The sequence below is a fragment of the Pteropus vampyrus genome, unplaced genomic scaffold (assembly GCF_000151845.1).
Source record: "Pteropus vampyrus isolate Shadow unplaced genomic scaffold, Pvam_2.0 Scaffold98, whole genome shotgun sequence".
NCBI lineage: Eukaryota > Metazoa > Chordata > Mammalia > Chiroptera > Pteropodidae > Pteropus > Pteropus vampyrus.
Window position 1 is genome coordinate 1,506,554 of NW_011888879.1, and position 24,922 is coordinate 1,531,475.

The 24,922-nt window shown below is 36.1% G+C and overlaps 1 protein-coding gene and 1 long non-coding RNA gene across 6 annotated transcripts; one reads left to right on the top strand and one right to left on the bottom strand.

Moving 5' to 3' along the window:
* Positions 1 to 83: 83 nt before the first annotated feature.
* ANGEL2 (angel homolog 2) lies at positions 84 to 18,732 on the bottom strand. Of its 5 annotated transcripts, none has more exons than XM_011364515.2 (9): positions 18,483 to 18,732; positions 16,009 to 16,334; positions 11,655 to 11,911; positions 11,280 to 11,349; positions 9,680 to 10,101; positions 8,680 to 8,806; positions 8,217 to 8,274; positions 3,784 to 3,947; positions 84 to 2,397 (listed from the first exon to the last, which is right to left on the bottom strand). In XM_011364515.2, exons 1-9 carry the CDS (start codon positions 18,539 to 18,541, stop codon positions 2,246 to 2,248), a joined length of 1,635 nt encoding a protein of 544 aa, XP_011362817.1. In that variant the 5' UTR covers positions 18,542 to 18,732; the 3' UTR covers positions 84 to 2,245. The 5 variants fall into 5 exon arrangements, with proteins under 5 accessions (XP_011362817.1, XP_011362820.1, XP_011362818.1 ...); XM_011364518.2 differs by lacking the exon at positions 18,483 to 18,732 and adding an exon at positions 18,080 to 18,376; XM_011364516.2 differs by lacking the exon at positions 18,483 to 18,732 and adding an exon at positions 18,013 to 18,376.
* A 46-nt stretch (positions 18,733 to 18,778) lies between these two features.
* Positions 18,779 to 23,665, top strand: LOC111742637. The gene is made up of 3 exons (XR_002781404.1): positions 18,779 to 19,011; positions 19,857 to 19,934; positions 23,434 to 23,665. It is a non-coding gene; the product is annotated as an uncharacterized LOC111742637 (long non-coding RNA).
* The last annotated feature ends 1,257 nt before the right edge of the window (positions 23,666 to 24,922 follow it).

Below are 24,922 nucleotides of genomic sequence, written 5' to 3' on the forward strand. Positions count from 1 at the left end.
AGGGTAATGAAATAGTTTAAAAGAAGCAACAGGCAAGCTTACACAGCTTAGTATGCCTACCACAAAACCTTCAGTCACAGGTATACTAGTATAAGAATTTATTAGGTAATTTACAGGTACAAAGTGCAAATGATGACATCTGTTTCCCCAATCCCTTGAACTCTCTAGATTCTAAGTTCATTTTTTAGGAAAGCAAAGGGTTAAAAGCTGACAGTTGCTAAATTAAAAAAAAAAAGATAAGCTTTCAAACATGCATATTATCTTGATATCAAAAGGTATAGTCAACCCAAAATTTCATTACTCCACAATATCCCTTTCCATTTAAAATATGGGTAGTGTAGCACTTGAGGTTGTAGACTTGGTTTCAGCGATTAGCTAGATTTAATTGCTTTTTGGCAGGTAAACACAAGGCCCCAACAGAGTTACCAACTCTTCTGACCAAAAAAGGTAGACAAGTAGATAATTAATTTTAGTGGAGCTTTAAAAACCTATGACAAAGTTACATTGACCCTTTGGCCTCTAGTCCATAAAATACTACTTCATTCTACAAGCTAAAGTAGAAAGCAGTTTTATGGATTAACTTTATCAAAGTGAAGCACATGAAAAGGGCCTAAAATCACAATATATTAATCAGGATATAAAAAACTAAATTTTCAGTTTTTCAGGGATGTGAGTTTGTCAAATAATGACCTTTATATAAAGTTATTTGTTAATAAATTCATATAACACAAAAGAGTAATTGATGAATTTTCAGTTTTCTTTCCCCAGTACTAAAAGGGGATAATTATACTATCTGTTATTATTTGATGACCATATCTGCTAATTTGAATGTATCATAATATTCTGAAAATTGTGACTAGAAAATAGAAAATCCAAGGACTATAGTTAATACTGTAAGTAAAAACCTCAAAAAAGTGAGAAATTAAACATTTAAAAGTTTACAATTTTTACTAGACAAATCCTTTTAACCCCACATGCCTTTTTGGCACAGTCATCTGTGTTTTTCTTTTTCTTTTTTTAAATAATGATAGTAAACATTTTAGTACAAAACCTTTTAAAGTCCAAGACTATAAAGTAACTACTGCTTTCTACTTTAAGATGAAGCATTAAGAAAATGCTTATTTATAAAAACTTTTATAATTCAGTCTAATACAATATAAAATTACTTAGTAAAAAAATCACATAATTCTTTGATTCCCATGCCTAACAAGGAGGAAATTTTCCCTTCGTGTTTTAAAGTTTTTGATTCGAACACTCATATAGAGCCAACTGCAGAATTATTAGACCTGCTCTTAACCACTTTATAAAAAAATATCAGCATCATCTCATCCCGCTGCATCATGATAAAAGAAAAAACATTTTAGAAACAGAACCACTAAAAACAGTTAAAATTACTACTAAAGAGTATTAGGTCTCCAAGTTGGTATCTCCCCACTAGAGTTTTGCTGGCTTTCTCAAATTTCTGAGACAAAACAGAAATATAGCTGCCACTTTGTTCTAAAGACAAGTTTCCTAATAAATTTCTACAGAGTTGGTTCACTAAAATAAAATCTCTTAAAGGCATAACCCCAAGCTCCTCTCTCTTAAGCATTCTGTAATGGGGTGTCTGTCCAGGATGGAAAGAGTGCACTTGCGTAAAGTATTTATTGTGATGACCTATAATTCCCCAACAAAATGCAGGTATATTACATAGCTTGGGATAGTAATAAGATGGATTAAGCAATTTGTACGATTTTAATAAGCATTATCGAGCCCCCTCAGAAACAAACTAAAATGGTTGGCTGGACACTTGTGAATGACCCAATGAATTCTGAGATGAACTAATTAGGTCTCAACAAAAATATGGTTCTCACGGCTTTCGGGAAGAGAAATGAGTTGTGGTTGGCAAGAACTCAGATATTTTAGATCCACTGTAAAACTTGCCAAAAACATGAAATTCTTTACTAAGAGGACTAAAGAAGATGCAATATATTTAAAAATCACTGTCAATTTTACTGGGATTTAGAATAAAAAATATATACAAATCTTTTACAATAAACAGCATTTAGATCTCACTTGTCAGGAAAATATTCTTTCATTAATAAAAAAGAAAATTGTTGTAAACTTGCTGCTTCCGATTAACATAACCTCTTCAGAAACACTACAGCGCAAAAATAAACAACATGCAAACTCTTAAGAACAACTTTACATTCTTTGAAAAAGAATATAAATTGGAAAGAAAAGTACGTACGTAATCAAAGAAGAGTCAGAGCTCAAGTCTGAACTTAGCCAATAAAGGCAGGTGATCTGAAGAGTTGTTTTCATTTGGAAGTCCATTGACAGTCCATAAATCTTGTTCTGTAAGAAGTGACAGTCTACCTAGAAGTTTCAAGCCACCAACCAAAGCAACTTCAGCTCCTGCGTTAAAGAAACACATACCCATTCAGTGAAACTGTATCAACAGGTTTTTGTAAATTAATCATATAAGTCTTTTTTTCTCTAAACAATGATATAGAACTTGAGAACCCTCTGGAAGTCTAATATGAAAGGTTTTGGAATATGATTAAATTTTTACTGAGTAAAAGCTAATTATAATTCTCAACTACACAGCAGTTTCAGATCCTTGTGTTTTTCTATTGCAGATATTTTTTCTAGTTCAAGTTCTGCAAATAATCTTTAGAAGAAAACATCAATGTTATACCTAAGAATGTTTAGAGTAATTTGAGATTGACAACTATGTAAGAAATTCATCCATTAACCATTTGACAGTTGTATAATACCAAAGAGACCCAGCCATAGCTAAGAAGGAAGTTTATAAGGTGACTGAAGCATAAACTAGCATAATTTGGTCCCAGAGTTAGTACCACAAAAGTAGAGCAAAAGACATACTATACTCTTAATGTTAAAATTAGAGATGCGGGTCCATGACACACTTCCGCCACCTAGTGAATATTTACGGCACAACAGCTACCAGAATCTTAACTACAAATTCAAAGTAGCATATTTTGTAGAGTCCATCCATCCAGTGGGGAGGAGTAAGCCATTTCCTGAGTATTACTATTAAGATTATCCCTCAGCAGAAAGGAAAGAACAAACAAAAGGAGAAAAAAAAGTAGCTCCCCCGCCCCCCCCAAAAAGGAAGAGAAAATGAAAAAAACAAAACAGCTGTCCACATTTGGGACTTCCAAAGTTTTGCCTTTCAGATATATGAAACCTCATTTTCTTTTCCACATTAAACCCTTTGGTTAATATTACAAGCCTTACTTTCATTGAATCATTCGAGGGAGTGTTTTATTGCCTTTGCTTTTTGAAAGCTCAGTCATATTACAGACTTCTCTTTCTAGAAAAATCCAATATTCCAGAGTCAACATGACGAAACTGTCTATTGTCGGCAGTATAAGCAAGGTGCTACAATGAAGGCAGCATGCCTTAGTAAAATTTAAGTACAAACTATTATCATGTTGCTGTCACAAGAAAATAGTAAATTTATGGCAAGCAAAAACCAAAGAGGGCAACATGAAAGACCCAGAACTCAGAAGGTGACTGGAATTGGAGGGTATAGCTGAGGATATATAATTCTTAGGTAATAATTGGCTTTAAGGTGTTTTACTGCCTGCATCTTTTACAGGTGATTAACTGATTTATTCAAATACATTACCGATCTGTCAAATATATTACCAATCCAAAAATATTTTTAACTAGAATCTAGAACTTCACCTAGATGCTGAGCCAACTTTCTCAACTTCAGCCTTGAGGTTTTGTTATTGTTCTCAAGTAGAACTTAAGATTACATGCATTCTTTACCTGGCTGCTCAGCAACATCTTCCTTTTCAGCAGAATAGAAAATATAATCCACGGTTATGGCACTTCGGGAATGACAGGTGGTCACTTCTGGAATTCCAGTGTCAGGAAAATAATGTGAATAAACAGACGACAAGCTGAAATGGTGCTGTAAATTTGAAGATAACCTAAATTGAAAAGAAAAAGTACTTGGCATCCAAGTTTTTCATGATTTATAATCCCTGCTATTAAAGTACTTTTTCATTTAATTTCCAGACAAAGCCAGACATTAGGAGGACAAGCATTATTTAAATAGACAATACAACAATCTGGCATTCATTTATTCATGCAGTGATATCCTTAACCCATTAACAAGGCTGTGAAACATGGGGGGGAGGGGGAAAGCTCAATAATTAACATACTAGGATTTTTTATTAATTATAACACATTTGATAGCCTCCATTTACTAATAAAAGTATTCTAAATTTACAAGCATACCTTGTTTTAGTGCAGTTTTATTGTGCTTTGCAAATGTGATTTTTACTCATTGAAGGTTTGTAACATCCCTGCATTGAGCAAATCCATCAGCGCCATTTTTCCAACAGCATTTGCTCACTTCGTATCTCTTGTCACATTTTGGTAATTCTCACAATATTTCAAATGTTTTCATTAGTATATCTGTTAGGGTGATCTGTGGTCCGCGGTCTGTGATGTTACTATTGCAATGGTTTTGGGGTGCCGTGAACCGTGCCCGTGAGATGGCCAGCTTAATAAATGTGTGTGTTCTGACTGCTCCACCACCCGTCCATTCCGTCTCCCTCTCCTCGGACCTCCCTATTCTGAGACACAACAACATTGAAATTAGGACAATTAATTACCCCAAAATGGGTAATTCAAATGAAAGAAAGAATCGCACGTCTCTCACTTTAAATCAAAAGCTAGAAATGATTAATGAGGAAGGCATGTCGAAAGCTGAGACAGGCTGAAAGCTAGGCCTCTGGGGCCAATTAGCCAAGTTGTGACTGCAAAGGAGAAATTCTTGAAGGAAATTAAAAGTGCTCCTCCAGTGAACACAGGAATAAGAAAGCTAAACAGCCTTGCTGCTGATATGGAGAGTTTTAGTGGTCTAGATTAGAAGATCAAACTGGCTACAACATTCCCTTCAGCCAAAGCCTATCAAGGCTGAGAGGAGTGAGGAAGCTGCAGAAGAAACGTTTGAAACTGGCAGAAGTTGGTTCATGAGGTTCAAGGAAAAAAGCCATTTCTACAACATAAAAATGCAAGGTGAAGCAACGACAGTGCTGATGTAGAAGCTGCAGCAAGTTATCCAGGATAATCTAGCTAAGGAAATAAAGGTGGCTACACTAAACAACAGATTTGCACTGTAAACACAACAGCCTTCTATTAGAAAAAGATGCCACCTAGGACTTTCAGAACTAGAGAAAAGAAGTCGATGCCTGGCTTCAAAGGACAGGTTGACTCTCTTGTTAAGACGTTAATGCAGCTGGTGACTTTAAGTTGAAGCCAGTGCTCATTTAGCATTCTAAAAATTCTATGGCCCTTAAGAATTATGCTAAATCTACTGTGCCTATGCTCTATAAATGGAACAACAAAGCCTGGATGACAGCACATCTGTTTACATTGTTTATAAAATATTTTACGCCCACTGTTGTGACTTAATGCTCAGAAGATTCCTTTAGAAATATTACTGCTATTGACAATGTATCTGATCACGCAAGAGCTTTGATGGAGATATACAATGATTCATGTTTTCGTGCCTGCTAACAGCATCCATTTTTCAGCCCATGAATCAAAGAGCAACTCCAATTTTCAAGTCTTATCATTTAAGAATACAATTCCTAAGGCTATGGCAGCTACAGGCAGTGACTCCTCTAATCAATCTGTTGAAAGTAAATTCAAAACCTTCTGAAAGGATTCGCCATTCTAGATGTCATTGAGAATATCTGTGATTCATGGAAAGAGATCAAAAATTAACATTAACAGGAGTTTGGAAAAAGCTGACTCTAGCCCTCATGGATGACTTTCAGTGGTTCAAGACTTCAGAGAGGATGTAACTGCAGGATTTAACTGGTGGAAATAGCAAGAGAACTAGAATTAGAAGTAGAGCCTGATGATGTGACTGAATTGCTGCCATCTCAGGATAAAACTTGAATGGATGGGGAGTTGCTTCTTATGGATAAGCAAAGAAAGTGGTTTCTTTCTTCTTCTTGTGTTTTTTTTTTTAATAAGAGTTGATATGAGCCAAAGTGACAAGAAAGTTGTTTCTTGAGATGGAATCTACTCCTGGTGAAGATGCTACAAAGACTGTTGAATGACAGAAAAGGGCTTAAAATATTACATCATCTTAGCTGATAAAGCAACAGCAGGGTTTGAGAGGGCTGATTCTAATTTTGAAAGAAGTTCTAATGTGGATAAAATGCTATCAAACAGCATTGCATGCTGCAGAGAAACTGTTCATGAAAAGAGTCCGTTGATGCAGAAAACTTCACTGTTGTCTTATTTTAAGAAATTGCCACAGACACTTCAACCTTCAACAACCACCACCCTGATCAGTCAGCAGCCATCAACAAGGAGGCAACACTTTCCACCAGAAAAAAGATTAGGACTCGTGAAGGCTCAGAAAATGATTAGCATTTTTTAGCAATAAAGTATTTTTTGAGTAAGGTATGTACTTTTTTTTTTTTAAGACGTAATACTATTGCACATTTCAGAGACTACAGTATAGTATAAACACAACTTTATATTTTGGGAAACCAAAATATTCATTACTCACTTTACTGCAGTATTCTCTTTATTGCAGTGATCTGGAACAAAACCTGCAACATTTGTTAGGTATGCCTGTATAGTTTTTGTTGTTTTCAAGAAAGAAAAAGTGGCCCTTAGGAATCCTATTTAGAATCCACCAGACTTTTGATGTCAGAGGGGCCAAATTTTTCTATGATTATTCTTGCTATGATATATGAGATAATTTTGTACTGCATCTTAAAATAGCTTCTATAATGGTTTACATTTACCCCCTACCACAAATACATGTGATGTTACAGGTAAAGGGTTTAAAAATCATTTCCTACTAACATTTCATCAATTTTAAGGATCTTTTATGTCATGAAAGATAACAAAATTAAAAAAAATTTTTTTTGACTCATTCAACATTTACCAAACACCTACTAAGTTCCAGGCACTATGTTAGCTGAGGATCCACAGATGTTGCCCTGGTTTTAAAGAGCTCCTATGTCAATGAACAAAGGTAACTGCTTCAAAATGTCTTTACTTCCAAGTTTTAGCAACTTTTTATTTCTAAGGACTTATATTTACGATATTATTAAATGTAAAATAGGCTTCTTGCAAACTATTATCTTACTACTAACTTTTCAGTTTATAGATTTAAACTGCATATAAGCATACTGTATTTACATATAGATACTTAAAGTATCTTGTCTTATACTCCGTTTTGTTATAATCTTAGAATTACTCAAAACTAAGTTTGTTAGTAAGATTAGCTTTTTTATTAATCTTACTCAGGGAAGTTTTAACTATTTGAAAGGTTTAATCAAATTTTTAAATACTTATAAAAATTCAAAAAATTTTACTAGATTCTTATATACGAAAGAATAATTTCTCATAACAAAGTATAGAAAATAAAGTAAGACTGAAAAGAAAGCAGATAATATAAGTGAGAGATGATTCTAATTTGGTCCCTAAATTTAAATGTTTTAAAATCGAAACTGTAAAAGAGCCACAATATAAAACAATTAAGACATTTAAAGAATCTCTCAAAGAGACAAGATTTAAGTCTCCAATCTATTGTATTAACATACATCTGTTTTCAACCACAGCCTCAAACATTTGTGCTTCTCTAATAATAAGGAATCCAGGGATCTTCATCCCTCTACCTCTGATGACCTTTTCTTGTGGTTTAAGAGATAAATGTAAATAATTATCTTTTCTACTGACATATTCTCTTTTAGATTAATTCTCTTATAGATTGTTTTGAGATCCAAGAAGTCAAAGGATCCTCTTGAAATCTGAAAAACATTTTTCTGTGATCTTGACTTTTGTTTAAATATGTAATGGCAATAAATTTCAAAGAGTACTAACTAGCTGGTCCAGGCTCATGGACAAGCTGTTTTCTTTAAATAACACTGCTTAAGTACACACTATATGTCAAATATCAAACTTTACATGCTTTGTCTCATTTAATTCTCACAACAACTTAAATTAGAGGTAAGGAAACTGAACCTCAGGGATGTTACGTTTCTTGCTCAAAGTCACAAAACTAAAAAGCAGCAAAGTCAGATTGGAACTGATGTCTATTTGACTTAAGAGCCAGCATTCTTCAGCAGCACAGAATATCATCTTCATTTTTTATCCAAGTGATTTTTGAGAAATGATCAACAAAAGTCAACAAAAGTTTACTGCTGCTTTCCAGAACTCACTTTTCAGCTGTCTCTAGGACCTCTGTCTTGTCCAGCTGTGTTTGTGTCAGATCACTGTCTGTAAGAACAAAGAGAAACATTTTAGTATTATCACTATACTGTTTTGTTCCAGTTTGCCTTAGCACGGTCCTCTTACTCTAGGAAAAGTATTTAAGACATATCTAGTTCAGATAGATACCTAGTTAAATGTTCCATCTAGAATCTATTTCGATGAGCTCCAGAACTAGCAAACGTAAAATGCAAACATTTCCAAAGTAACATGCAAGTAATTCATGCAAAGATAATTTTGGAAGTTCAACTTATAAAAGGTAAATTTAGAGCTCTTTAAAAAAAGGAATGAGCAAGCAACTGTTTTTACATATGAATATTCATTCCTGAGATGTTATTCCTTTAAAAATTTAGTTTTATGTCTCCAGAGGGAAATTTATCAAGAAGACTGCCAAAATGTACTGCGAACACTTACCTGTCTTTTCTACTTTTGGTACCTGCTGTACCTCATACACACAGTTCTGTGAGATACCTAGGTTTGGGGGCCAAATTGGAATAGATAAAATTCTTTGTCCCCGTGAAGACTGTTCCTGGCCAGATACCTAAACAAAATTTCAACAGGTATCTTAAGTGAATAGATTTAAAATAGTTTATATATTGAAAAGTTTATGTCTTAACTAAAAGGGAATCTAAGAATGGTAGATATTATCCTTTATTTATTATATTAAGTGATTGTTTATGAAATCTTGTTCCAATACAGTCCCGAAAGCACTTTTTACATGAAGATGGCAATCTTTTCCTGTACTTGTTTTCATCTAATTTGGACATCTCAATGATCTAGAGCTTTGAACTAAGGCTTCCCTCCTTTTTTGCAACCTGCAATATAGTTCCAATTATAGAAAATACTAAGATGAACTCTTATGAAATTTTAAACTATCACTCAAAACTCAGTGCTGAAAAACTCATTTTGGTTAAATATGCTTAGATGATCTAAAGTAAACAGAAGAGAGCACAAATAAAAACACGGGATAAATTATAGTCAGCTAAGGAATTAAAATATTTATCATTATGTAAAGGAAAATTACATAATAAAGAAAAATGAAATTACTGTTTTGCCAATTGTATTGCCCTGTGGCCAGCATACAAAATTCTGTTCTGCCACCTTGTGAATAGTTCCTTATTTATGAAGTATTCATGTCTGTCAACGTTTTTCTTTTTTTTCTTCTCCCCCCTTTTTGGGTTTTTTGCTGCCTGCCAATTCCTCCAAGCAGAATGTTGCCACAAATAGATGGAAAAGATGAAATTTAACCAAGTGAATATAATTACTTATTGGTAGTTGCGGGAAATCATCACAGTTTGGTGAAGTGAGCGTACTGGACCATTGAGGTTTTCAAAGAGCCCTGTGACAACTATCTTCACGTTACAGTGAACAGAGGACTAGTCTGCCTCCTAACAGTGATGAAGTGAGCACTTACCTTTCCTATGGCCAGTCCTTCATAATTCAATTTTCCTTCCTTTATGAAACTATAGAGCGGAGAACCAGGAACAGAATTAAAGTCACCACACATAACAATAGGGCAGAAGCTGCCATCTTTCTGATGAGCAACACTGGAAATCTCTGCTAGAAGCATTGCCAATTGGGTCAGCTTAATATCACCTCGCCTTGGATTATACAACAGATGTGTGTTAGCTATACAGATTGCAGGAGAGGCACCACTTGCAATTTTGGGCTGCAAGAGTAACACTAATCCAACATTGTCTCTGTCTAACAGAGGAACATCAGGGCGGTAGAATTCCACTGGATTCACTGATAAGAGTGAAAATTTGGAATGTTTGAAGCAAATGGCACAGCCATCAGGTTTCCTTCCTGTCCGAATCTTGTATTCACAGTGATAACCTATAAAAAAGAAAGAAATTTAAAACAAGGGACTGTTTTATGCACACACATACACACACACACACACACACACCAAAACATAGCTCTCCTAGTACTTTAAAAATGTTTACCAAAGTGTATTCTGTAAAACATTAGTAATTCAGGATATTAATAAGTGTTGGAATCAAAAAAAGTTTAGGACTAATAGAGTTTACTGGTTCTCTTTACTGGCAGACTTGTCTTAAACATGTTAATGTGCATTATCATGCTCTCATTTCTATCCTAGTCAGTCAGTCACGACAAAGACAATAAGGCCTTATAATAATCCAACCGCCACCTATCTCTGACCTTTTTGCCTCCAACTCATCCCCCACCGCCCTTCTTGCTCCACTCCACACACAGGGGCCTCCTCACCTGCCTTAAGCAACTCCAATCCCAGGGCCTTTCCCTTGCTATTTCCAGTCTGGAATGCTATAGGCACGGCTTGTTCATTCGCCTCCTTCAAGTCTTTGTTCAAATCTCACCCTCTCTGATCATTTTGTATAAAACTGAAAACTGACCCATTCCATTTTCCTGCTTTTCTCTAGAAAACTAACATTACTGAATGAACCATTTACTTATTTATTTGGCTTATGGTCAGTCTTCTTCACTAGAATGTATGCTCCACAAGGCAGAGACTTTTTATCTGTTTTGCTCATCGCTGAATCTCCACTGCCTAGGACATTGCATGGTGTATGGTAGGCACTCAAAAAATATTTGCTGAATGAATGAATGCAAAGTGGGTAGCATCTCACAAACAGATAATCTGTTTCTAGAAGTGTTCTTTCATTCAAAGAGGTTTTTAGCTTCTATCCATTAACACTGGTAGGCACTTGTGCTACAATGACCTAGACAGAATTGTCCCCGATCTCATGGAGCCCAGAATTTTAAGGGTCTACTGGTGGGCAGAGCCAACTCCTGGAAAGGAAGCTATTAAGAGATTCTTAAACACCTTTCCCTTTGAATTAAAATTATATATCCACACAAAAGTTCCTACTTGAAATACCTCAATCTTTTCTTGACCTTTTAAAATCAACATTAAGTTTTTCAAAATTAAGATTTTTGGCTCAAATACACCACACATATTTGTTAGTAAGTTATGCTTTAACAGCACACCAATCTTCTAAAGTAAATTGGCTAAAATAAAAGTTATTTTGTACCCAGTGATTCCAAACTTGGCCTGATCTCTGTTCCATAATGATCTTCTTGAACTTCTTGCAAACAAAGTACCTTGGAAGAAAAATATGGCATGAATTAAAACAAAGAGATACAAATATGAATCTTATAGTGTTTCTATCTTTAAAAACAGGCTTCTAAAATTCTAAAAGCCTGATGAAAATTGAAGTGAAATATAAATCCTTTTTTCTTGTAACTTACAGATCTATCAAATTAATGTTTCCAAATCTGATCATCCCTCAAACCCTGGCCCTTTATCAGAAGAAATTCTCTTACTATCTAAAACTGTGAACCATTTAGTTCACAAACGAATACAACTTTCTCTTGTATGAAGAATTTTGATGATATTTTGCACTTACATCTGCATCAAAGTGTTTAATTTCTTTCAGAATATTAGGAAACCTAAAACTCCAGTGTAATACTGGCCGCCGGCAGTGTCTATAGAGGTGTGAATTATCTTCCAATAAATTTTGTGAAAGTATATTATAGGACATCACTGAAAAGTCAAACTTGTTCTCACTGTCTTCACATTTGGAGTCAATATTTTTGTCTCCTAGGATCTTCGTTTTTTCTTTATTATGGTTACACAGATATTCCCAATGCCTTTTTATTGTGCCTGTTAAAACATATTGGATAAAATACAAAGAATTAATAAAAAACAGACCATATATTTTCCTGTACATAAGTATTTTCTTGCCTTTTAAAAATTCCCATGGGCAATGAACAAAATCTTTTTCCCTGGGAAATGGATATGCAGCATTGAATAACAAGTAGTTGTCATCAAATTGATTAAAAGGCAGTAAAATGATATATTGACCGACCAAGAAGTATACAACAGACTTAAAGGGACCTAGCAAGTCATTCTGGAGTCTGAGAATGAGTGTTAATAAAATAAAGACTATACAGGGGTCATGGTTTCTCACTTGTTTATGGTTAAGAAGTGGCTCTGCCATACAGAAATGCTTAGCAACTTTATAACCATAATATGTTTGTATATCACAATTGGCTTTTCAATAAGATAATTTCACATATTTTTATCCCTTATTAGTAAGATAAGGTCAAGTGATAAACAAGTTTCAGAAACAACTCATCTTGAGAATTTTGCTTTAGACATGAATGAAGGGTGTGTAACGGCAATGCATGGAACAGTATTTCGTGTCTAGAACACTAAAGTGGAAAATGCAAACAAAATGAACAAAAGAAATCTTTTTAACGCACATCAAAGCAAAAGTTAAATGGAACATGGTTACAGAATACTGGTAAATAGTAGTGGCTGGTTGACATAGCACGTAACAACCAGGAATGTGTGATGGTTTATGATCTGCAAAGACATCATGTACCCTGAAAAAGTGAAGAAAAGATAATTGGAAAGCGTGATATTTTGCAATTATAGGCAGTCCTCAACTTAGAAATGATCACTGTATGTGTGTATATATACACACACACAGACACATACATGTCTATTTCACCACTGATATTGCCTCTGTCACTTGACCATTAAAGAGCATACTCATACTGCCATGGAAGTCATAGAGAATAATGTGGAACTTTTATGGAATCCATGAGTTCAAACAGAAGAGAAAATAAGAAATGAGAAGAACTTGGAAAAATAGACTTGAAGATGGACTCCTAAGCATAATTAGATTATATGAAGAAAAAAACAAAAATCTCAGCCCTTTCCCTGCATGAAGGCTTTCACTTCACTGGACTACAATGCCTAAAATTCCACCAACTAAAAAATAAATTGAGGAAAAACATTCTATACACAAGAGAAAATAAGACTAAAACAAAATACACCAGTATTTTTAAGAGTAGTTATCTCTGAGGAGTAGGACTGTGGAAGATTCTCCCATATCCTATACAATGATGATAAATTTATAATTAGAATACCAATACACTCTATAAAAATGCCAATGAAATAAGATTTAAAAATACTCTATACTCAATGAGTTTAATCAGATTGCTTCCCTCAAAATCTAAATGGTGATATATGCTGCATTGAGGGAACAGAAATTTTGATCAAAGGACAGATGAGGAGATTAAGTTTTATGAACAGTGAGGTCTGAATGGAACAAGGGAGTTGGAGACTTATGATACCAGAAAGGTACTCAGAGCCTGAGAAGGGTAAAGAAAAAACAAAGGTGTAAGGAGAGAAAAGTGAGCCAAACAAAAGCCTTCAACTATTACAGCATTTAGCTTAGAGCTTGTCCTATGCCCAAGAAAGGGAAGGAAATTATCCCCTTCCTTTCCTTCACTGAATATGGAGAATCCTAACCCCGAAGGCCCAGAACTAAGGCTAATTGTACTAGCTCTGCAGAGCTACTCTGAGTTTTATAACAGAATTTCTATGGGGAAAACAGAACTAATGATCAACAACTGATTCTCAAGAACTGATAATCTAGAACACAATTCATTCATAAATTGGGGAGTGCCTATGATGTTTTCAGCCACAAATCATAAAGTCTTCATATGCATACAAGATGGAAAGTCATGCAAACAAGATGTAAGCTATCACTATAAAGTTACAGCATTACCCTGATATCGCCACCACATTCAAATATGAAAGGTGAAAGTGGAGAAAACCCATTCACATTTTCTCATAAAATATGTGTATGTAAAGGCATACAAATGCATTGAGATTTTTATAGTCCTGGCAATTAAGCGTTTGTAAGCCAATTTGTTTGGCAATTCATTTTCTAAATGACAGAGACCATCAGATTATCTAATTAATACAGTGGATTTTAAACTTCTAGAGCTTGTTCAACCTTCAGCATTACTTTTCAGGTCATGAACATCAAATCCTGGTATGCTGGGACTGGCGCTCAAATGATGGGGTAAACACATTTATCTCGACCACATTTGCTTTGAAGAAACATAAAGAAATGTGTCTGAATGCTAGAGGTCCATGGAAGACAATTTGAAAACTATTGATGGAGTAAACAGTTTTTGGCCTTCATATACTTCACAACATAAATTCACACTACAAAAGCTTATATACCTTCCATGTCAGGAGGAACAAGGTGATCACAGCAGAGAAGACAGATGAATCAAAGAAAGTAAGCAATAGGCCTGATCAGGTTTTTAGGGTGCCTAATTAAAAAGTCATAACTGTGTCACATAAATCCTTCAACTACCACTTTAAAGTGATAGGCAAGTTAGCAATGCTGTTCTCTTGATTGAAAAGTATTAGTGAAATATCAGAAGTCACAGATATGGCTTAACGAAGAGCATTTTCCTTATTCACAATACCTAGGAAGAATGGACACATAGAGTCAGGTTGCAATCCAAGATTATCAGTGTGTAAATGTAATTCCCCATCCATTAAAGGGAAAACAACACCACCACGATTTTCTGAGTACCCACTATGAAGCCAACAGTGTGCTGGGCACTTTGAATCTCATTTCATCTTTGACAAGCTTTCAAAGTAGACACTGTTTCACACTAGGATACCAAGGAGCAGAGAGGTTCAGTAACCTGTCCAAGTTCACAAAATTAGTGGAGCAGAATAGGAAGAAGGAGAGGTTCCTAAGCCCATGCTTATGTCACTATGTCACAGCTCCACCTGAGAACTACCAGATCTACAAAAGGCTAAACAAGTGTGCTGACCTGATGAACAATGAGTATGTGAATGAAAAGCACTCATGTCATCATATAGCCCTAGATTTAGATTACGGATTCTTCTTAGGAGCCTAATTTTAATGCCTCTAAATACAACTTTCATTCATTCAAACAATATTTGTTTATAAACACAAGCTGTGCTCAAGTACCAAAGAGATTTTTCACTTTTCAGTGCTTGGAATTCCTACTTAAAAGAGCAGTAGCGAATATTCTAGCTCTAACGTCCAAGTGAGACTCACTGTGAATATTTTCTCTTGACAAACTTATGTCTGCTCTCTACACTATAGCACCCACACAATTTCTAATATCTTCAGAGGAATTATCTTCACTGAAAACCATAGCTCAGTAAGAAAGACAATTCCAAATTCTACGTAGACAATTCATGTACAGTGGGAAGGGGCTAGGACTGGCAGCACAGAGGAAACCTAGTGAACTGTTTAAATATGAGAAAAATAGAAATAATCAGCGTATTTAGAAAAAACTGTTTCTCAAAGTTGAATAAGATGTAGCACCCTTTTTAAAAAATTAAAACTTCCCACACTCTCAAGATTATATCTCTAGATCCCTGTATGAGAAATACAGATTTAATAAGCTAAAATCTTATTCTGTAAAATATATTTCATTTATGATTGTTTTTATTTTAAAATCCTTTGTCTTATTTTTAAAAGTTAGCATTAAAAAAGTTAACATTAAAAATGAAAACACAAAATTCAATTTTTTAAATAGCTCTGTGGACTCCCAGTAATATATCCACCAATTTCTAAGGTGTCTAAGGACCTTTGTTTCAAAAATAGTGGATTTGAAAATTACTCTTAAACTTAATGTTTTAATCTAGTCCTCCATTCTTTTCTACCTTATTCTACATGCAGAGTCACTTCTATTTTTACTGCCAGATATACGCAATTAAAGATAAAAATACAAACTTATTAAAAAAAAAATAATTTCCTTTTCCTAACAGAAAACTAACTACTGGCTGAAAACAAACATCGAATGCCTCTAAAACCTGCAGGAGGTTTTCTTGAGGATTAAATATGAAAGTTTCAATTAGTCTATGGCTTATGTCTACCTCTGCACCAAGATAAATATCACCTTTACCTTGGTGTTTTCTTCGTTTTGATGAAGGCTCATCTCCCTCAGAGTTCATGATGTAACTAGAGAGATGAATCAAAGATGTCTGGCTCAAGTTGTCAGGTCTCCAGTTCCAGTACTGAAACTGAGTTCCAGACTCAAACAAACAAGGTGGTCTCCAATTTAGTGAAAAATGCCTACTACTGAAGTACGGGTAAGGAGCGCGAGAATAATGTCCAGGCCACCTCATACAACTAGAAATATGTCTGTTCCAGCAACACCTTTGCAGATTCTCCCACGGTGTAGTCCAATCTCTGCCCAGACTCTTCTGGTGATGGGGTAACATGGGGTATCTAAAAGAAATAAATACACTCCTTGAGGCACCACTTTTTGTTCAGCTATCGCACATGAAATCTAAATGTTTCCTCGAGGGAAGACAATGTCTAATATATAAAATCTGACTTCTAAATCTGTGGAGGACGGAGAGAAAGCAGCCATGATTTAACTATGAGCAGCATATCTCAATATTCTCCCTGAACAACTATAAATGGTATTCTAAACAATTAACTTAGAATCCACCAGGCTCCCGAAACACCACATACACTTCAAAAAGTCCACAGTTCAACTGAGAGATGAGTTGACCATCAAACTGGTATTCAGAATAGCTCTCTAGCATCTAATAAAACTCTGGACAAATAAAATCCACAGCAAGTTAATACTCAAATCAAATATGGAACACGTACGCTGATTACAATTAAAGTGAATCTCTCCTCCAACTTGGGTTTGGAATAAAAACACATTTCTGAACAGTTTTTTTTTTATACCAAGGTTATATTTTCCAAACACTGGTATAACTAAGAAAACAAAAGCCTATCACAACTTCTCAAAACTACCTCTCTTGATAATCAGCAGGTGGTTAATTTATTTTTCCATCTTTTTTTTAAAAAGCATGCTTCTCCTAGAGGGAAATGAAAGAGGATAGATTACTTGCTAGGAATTCACCAACACTCCAAGCCCAACAGCACCAATTTAACCTATCATCCAAAATATCTTCAAACTTGTGTTATTATGTTGAACAGATGTTGCTCTCAAGATGTCTTAAGCACCATCTTCTTCTTATACTACTCTGGCAAAATGTTAAGATTGAGAAGGACTTCTATCATTTCCTCCAGAATTCAATAAAGGTACATTTCAAGATAGTGTCAATAATATCTACTATTTCTATCACCAAAGGTAATACTGTATACTGTATTTTGTTATTTGACTTTTACATGTTCTTTTCAACAATGTTTAAATTTTATTATTTATTTTTGTAGTTTATGCATTTTCCAATGGATCTCTAAATTCGACTAATTGTAAATCTTTAAAGGCATGACATGGGCAGACTATCCTGCTCTGTGACAATTCCGAAAGCCATAGAAATTTGGGCACTTGCTCCATACATTTTCTATCCCAGTGAGGTGCTGTATAAAAGTATAATACTTGTACTACAAAACTTCTCTATATTTGCAGTTATTTATACAGATTTTTTTTTTTTTTTCTCTTAAGATGATGAGCTCCTTCAAGGCCAGAACTTTCTTAATCTTTTTAATCCCAGTTTCTTCCCAATTGCCTAGCACAATGCCTGGCACACAGCTGGTACTCAGGAAAACATTGAACTGAGCTGTCATCAAGTCCCAGGGCTATAGGAGTTAAAACCAGACCCCCATAGCTTATGTAATATAGTGCTGTGCTTCCCATGTGTGGTACACCAGTCGGTTTCATATGGTACACAAACTTTTTTATATTTAACATCTAAGTGTTTATTTTAAAATGTATTAGGGAAAATAAAACAATCAGTACATCAAACCCAAGATTTCGCAGATAACAGTTTAGGGCGAAGCTAATGCAGGCAGCACCTACTGAAGTGCCTTTTTTAAAGTGAGTCAATTTCAAGAAAAATATCCAGTAAACAATACAGGTGTGAACGAGAATTTGGTAGTAATAAAGGCTGGTATACAAGTGACTAAAGTTTGAGAGACACTAACACACCAACAAATCCCTGGGCGTGTGAGCAGTGCGCGCGCCTCCCTCGGGGTCAGGACGCCCCGGGACCTACTGCGACAAGCGGCCTCCCGCGTACGGTCAGCTCCCGGAAGGTGCTGCAGAGCCTGGGAAGGAGGCGGGGGACCCGAAGGCTCGGGCGGGCTTGGAGGTGGAGAAGGGGGAAGTGGGCCGGGGATCTAAGGCCAAGCCTGGACGGGAGGGAATCAGCCTGGCCAGTGGCGGATGCGCTCGACGCCGGGCCCCGGGCCCAGTCGGCCAAACGTCCGGTCGGCTACGTGCCGATCTCCTTATCTCTCGGGATCTCAGGGTGCTCGATCGGCCGCACTACCGCCCGGACCCCTCTTCCTGCTCTTTCGTCCCCCAGCCCACCCCGCCCCGCCCCGGTTCTCTCGGGCCGCCCGCCCCCGCCCCTAGCCGCGCCTCCCTCGTCCATCCCGCCACCTAGCCCTACTGACCGGCCTCTCCCCACTACACAGCGGCCGTAGCCCCTCCTCACACAGCGCCACGCTTCCATCTTGTGGTTGTCCAGGTTTCAGGCCCCAGGCTTAACCTCAACCTTTATAACCGATTTAGCGGCCGAAAGCTCTAGGGACTCTCCATTACTACACCTCGGGCCTCCCGGCCGTGCTGCAAAGCATGCTGGGAGATTCAGCCTCGCTTGCGGCCAAGTCCCCATCTTGCGCCGCGAAAGTCACTGAATTGCCTCTACCCAGAATTGCGTTCGAGTAGCATGCGCAGAGCGTGTGAAGCATGGGCAGCCATTTCGGAAGAGGGCAAAGCACCCGCCCTCCGTCTTAAAGAGACACAAAGGAATAAACTGCTGACCAGCTTTAAGGCCTATGGCAGGATACAGTGTGGTTACTGTATGAGAGCTAAGAAGAAAAAAAGAAATATTTTCGCGTATTTTTATAATGTCCTTGGGAGATTCGGAAGGTGGATGCCCAGGTAGGGACATACCTGTCTCTGGGTTCCCATAGAACTGAGGTACGCGGGTTTTTGCAATTAATTTTCCGCAGAGCTCACTTTTAAATGTACCTGTGTGTTGCTTGTATCCATCTCTGTCATATTTGTTACAAGATTCGATACTCTAAATTCTTGGAAAACACTGTTTAAGTGGAGACCCCGCCAAGAGACAGAAGTGAGGAAGAATAAAGTGGAGAGAGTAAAGGGTTCAAGGGTACTGGAAGGCAGGACCGCCGCTTTTATGAGCTTTTGGGAGAACCATGGAGTAATTTCTTGGGAAGGTTCCCCCCCTTATGTTAATAAGGCAATCAGATGCATTTGAAAAATACTTTTCCTTTAGTATTAATATCTTCCCCTTATTTGAGATAAATACGTTCTACAAAGCTACTTCCAATACAATTAGTGAATCCTGAACCATTGCTCCTAGAGGAATACAGGGCTAGGTTCCCGTGAGCCTCTAGTCACAACACTTTAGTCACCTAAACAATACATAGCCTTGTTTTATGTTTGTTTAAAGATATTTTCTTTAATATGTATTATTGATTCATCAACATTGAATTCACGGCCAATAGCACTATAACTAATGTCTGAAGTTTATCTAACACGTGCATTTTTTTCCATAAGGCACAACTTGCTTTTTATTCTCAAAGTCATATTTTAAGACTTACCCATGTTTAGACCTCTAATTCTGTTTCGTTCATTTTTCAGTGCTGTATAGTATTCCAAACACAAGCCACAATTTATTAATCCTTTATTCTGTTGATACACAATCGTTTATTGTTTTTTGCTATTATTCCTAATCTGCTATGAATATTGTTGTATATCTCTCTGATAATATTTGTGATATTTCTTTATATGTTCCCAAGGGTAAAATTGCGGTGATACAGCTACATCTTTACTACATATTGCCAAATTACTCTCCAAAGTGGTTGTACTTCCACCAGGTGTGTGTAAAAATTTCCATTGCTCCAAATACTGATTTTTATTTCTATTTCTAACAAAACTTAAAAATTTTGTGTCTATCCACTTCCTGAATTTTACTAGACTTTAATTTTTCATTAAATATTTTTGCCCATATTATTTTATTTTGTTCCCTCAAAATTAGTCTTTTAGTAAACTCACCAACATATCTATAACAATTTCTTTGCTCTTTGTTGTTTTTCCTTTTAGCAAATGTCTGTGGGTGTTAAAATCTTTTAGTTTTTGTATCACTGATAATATCTTTATTTTGGTTTCTATCTTGAGTGATAATTTGGGGTTTGATGTAGTTTGAGGTCCATAGTTATTTTCCATAGTACTTTTGGGATGTTACTCCATTGTGTTCTAACTTTTATTGCTGCTGATTGAAAGGCTGCTCTAGGTCTGAATGTCATTCCTTTGTAGCTAAAGTGTCCTTTCTCCGGTTAATTTTAAGATCTACATTGTATATATGGAATTTTTTTTGTTCATTCTGTTTGGCACTCTGTGCACTTTCATTCTGAAGATTTTTTGTTGTTGTTCAATTCAGAAAATGCTGACTCCTGATCTCTTTGAATATTGTTTTTCCACCATCTCCTCTATTTATCTTTGTCTGGAATTCCTATTAGGTCACTATTAAAGATGTTTAATTCTTTTTCCTCTTGACTACTTTTAATTACTCCTCTTCTTTCTCCTCTTTTCCTTCTCCTCAACTTCTTCTTTTTTTATTTTTTCCTTACCCAATCTCTCTATGCTAAGGTCTTTGGGTGAATTCTTCAGTTCTTTAAATTTACTATTTTTTTCTTCAACCGAGACCAGCCTGGAGTGCATTTTGTTTAGTGAGTGCTTATTCCAGGATCCCTAGTGTTGTGGCGCGATCAATTCTAAGACCCATGGAGCTAATTGAGATGAATTGTGAACCTTTATTAGCCAGCCGGCGACTGACTCTCTACCACGCAGGATCAGAAGATATCAGCCCCAAGCTTCCAGAGGAGACAGCTTATAAAACTTAAGACCATATCCTGGTGGTCTTCTGAACAAACAAGCAAGCAGATTACAGAAAGCAGATGCTGGCTGTAAACATCTTATACAAAGACAAATGTTTCTGGGGAACCCTTAGATCAAACAGGGCTGAGCAGGCAGTTTCGTTATCTGCATCCTGGTGGCTGTCAGTGCTTTCCTGGGGGCTGGCGCCTGAAGATATCACTTCCCTGTGACTGATTTATTGGAAAGTTTTTCACTCCTACACCTAGCATATGCTTTTTCACATCAACCTTTTTTTAATATATGCTTGCTTTTATAATTCCTTGTTCTTTTTACCTTTTAACTTTCTCAGAGACTACTAAAAATGCTTATTTAAAACTTATTTTCAGATTGTTCTGTTCATTTCATCTGGGATGAATTTATCTTCTCATTTTTAAATTTTGTTTGTTGCTTTTTTGAGTGCGAATTTCCTCATGTGTTTTGGAATTTTAATGTGCAGACATCCTGATAAGGAGATTTGTTTTTCTTTTCTCTCTCTCTATTAACTCTGTCTTGGTTGCTTCCATTACCCCACAAGGGACTCCCAGACTATAACCAGAGCTTATATTGGTGGCTAAGGTCTATCTACCAATGCTGTTGAGAGATATTGCAAATCCAGTCTCTGAGCTAAAGGACAGCTTGATCCAAGTCCTGGACATGAAACTGTCGCTTTTCTCCTGCCTCTCTAGGCCATGGTTCTGGAAGCAGTTTTTATAGTTCTTTACGACATTTTTTTCAACGGGTGAAAAAACTCTTGGTTTCGGCAGTGAGCCTGAATCCATCTCTTCCCTTTCTTGGGAGAACTTTTGGTCCTTATTAGCCAGCAGGAGCAAAATTCCTGGATGGGGAGCCCTGCAGTCCTCAACTTTGGTGTTTCTGGGCCTCACAGAGGTTTATATTGGTTTTGAGCATGATAGTGTTTCTTGTTTTATCTTGTTTCTTAATTTTTCTTGTTACATTTATCTCTCATTGCTATGTGTTTAAAGCAGAGAACATCTTCAGTGCAAGAACTTATAAGATATCTCAGCGGGAAATACAAATATATTGTATTATATAATGTCCTGAAACAATTTCTTTATAAGTTCAAAATCTGTGCCTCAGGAATCATAAGGACATTGAGATTCAGTGTAGCACAGGAAATGGGAAGACTCTAAAGAGTCAAATAGACCTGGGTTTTAACACAGACTCTGACACTTCTCAGCTATGACATTGGCAAATAGATCACCTCTTTGATTGTGCTTACTTCATCTTTAAAAATAGAGATAATAGTACTATTGAAATATTGTGAGGATTAAATAAAATGATAACTGCGAGGTATCTAAGACACAGAAAAGCAGAAATGTTTTTTTTTTTTTGCATCAACTTTGTGTGCAAAACAAACTGGAACACATGTAATTGACTAAATAAACTGTGATTTACTGAGTAAATAATACACTTATAAAAGAACTTTATGCAGACCCTTTGGGAAACTGTCAGAGGAAATTAAAAACAAGATAAAAATGTTATAAAATTAAATGAAAAGTAATATAGATTCAATATATATGGTTTCCATCGATACTGTCAGGATTTTTAGCTGAGAATGGGTATGCTAATATATAATAATCTATTTTGAACTATTGATATAAATTTCTCTTATTCTTCAAGAAACTTTGTATCCTTTGCTAATGAAAACCTCCCAATTAACGAAGTTACATAATCATATATGTATGTACATGACATTTATATATAAATATGGGGTATAAAAATTATTTTTGCCCTTTTGCTCTTAAAAAACAGGATTTGGCAACATGTAGATTGCAAGGAGAAACTGAAAAATAAAGATTAAGAATCCAAATTTAAAATGTCTCTCAACTCCCACACGTTCTTATATTTCACTCTCGACCTCCGAATTCTGGAAATGTTTCTGTATAACCTACCAACTCTCACAATAAAAATATCCCAGGTTGTCATGGTGACATAGTTCTTTTTTTTTTTCCCCCCGTAGAACCTGTAGTCTGATGCAGTGGTTTCCTAATTCCTTATGGTTGTAGAATCTTTCCTTTTCTTCCTACTGTTTCTCAGTTTTCCAGCCTAATACTACATCTGAGCCTGCCAAAGTGGTGGCAAATTAAAGCTTTAATTAGGAATAAGGCAGATTTAATTAGTAGTCTTTTAATAGTCAGTAGATCAGTCTGGAAAGCTATGAAGTCCTCCATGAATATATGTTCTGTAGTAGTTCTTGAAAAAAAATTACAGCATTCAGTCCTTTCTATAATTTCTCATTTATTTCTTACCCTGTATGGGCTGATTAAATGAAGAACTCTTGAGTCCAGGCTTTTAAAACAGAGGTGCAATATAAACAAAAGTTAGGATATAAACTTCAGGTTAGCCCTTCTCTTCCCTCTACTTCTAAACTTTTTCTTATCCCCATCTCTAAACTCACTTCTGACGAATGATCTTGCTGCCTGGCTTGGTCTGTTTTAGGGCTCTGAGAGTTGTCTTTTGGGGAAGGTATTCAAGAGCAAGTACAGATCTCAGCAGGGGTTTCTTGGACACAGAGGGGAATGAAGAAATGGAACAGCAGAGGAAAGCACGAGAAAGCTGCATGTAAGAAAGAACAACATGCTCTTTGTGGTTGTCTATACCTATTTGAGAAGAGAAACCATGTCTTATGTTGGTCTGCACATAGAATAAATAAATGGCTATTTGGTGGTAACTTTATCTTGTATTGTGACTTTGCCCATGCCCCAACTAGGCATTAGTTGGAAGCAATATATGTCCTTCGTGAAAACTAACATCAAAGTCTAAGGTATGTATCACTCTATTCTCTTTAATGAATCTTTAGTTCATAAATAGTTATCCAGAAGTCTGGGATCCTAGAGGTCTAAAAAAGATTTAAGGGAATCTTTGAGCTATTATGATATTTTGAAAAATCTAGTAGAAATTGGAGGAAAGCCTGCAACAAGCAAAGGTTTACCAAAACCTCAAGTTTCTTTGCTTTTGACTGATAGTGCTTATGAGTCTAATATGGGTACATTCGTTACTTCATTCTGGTCAGAAGCTGAGATCAGATGTCAATGACTTTGTTGAATAAGATAAAAAAATAATTATAACTTAATATATTTACTTGGATTGGTAGGAAAAAATCTTTAGAGCCTGAGTTCATGCATTCAGCAAATATATACCTCTTATCTTCCAGCCACTGAGACAGATACTGAAGATAGGAATACAAAGGAAAAATAGTCCCTGTGAGCCTTTAAGGAACTCACAGTATAGTGGGATAAAAACATATCAGTACTAAATTAGCCTACATAACATTGCTTACCCCGGAATAGGCGCTGTAGTTCAGATGTGGAACAGAGGCGTGGGAGCAGAGAGGAAGGAGCACCTAATTCTCCTCGATTTCTTCTCCAAGAAGTTGGCGGCTGTGAAAGAGGGCTGCAGAGAGACATTAGTCCTTGAGTGAGCTGATTCTTGAAGGCTTAGTTTGGGGTGGTGTGAGATGGGGATTTCAAAAGAAACTGATGGTTTGGAGATCTGGAGGTGAGAAATTGCAAAGTGTTTGGCTGAAACCCAGAGAAATGAGACTGAAAGCTGAGCAGGGACCAGACATGTCATAAAAACTATGACAGAGAAATCATGGCAACAGGACACCCTGAAGAATTGTACAGAGAAGTGACATAATGACATATACTTTTAAATGGAAACTTTTAATGAGACCACCATAAAGAATTTATTGGAGGCTAGGAAGACCAGGGTAGTTTTTATTTCCTTATATTTTTAAAAAACTTATTGTGGTTCATGTACACACTATAAAGTGCATAAATCTTAAATGTTTAGCTTGATAAATGTTTTCATATGTACGCACTTATATAACCACTAACCAGATTGTGAACTGTTCCAGCATCCCAGAGGGTCATGTGCTTCCCAGGCAATATCCATTGTATCTACCACTCCCCACCTCACATGCTAT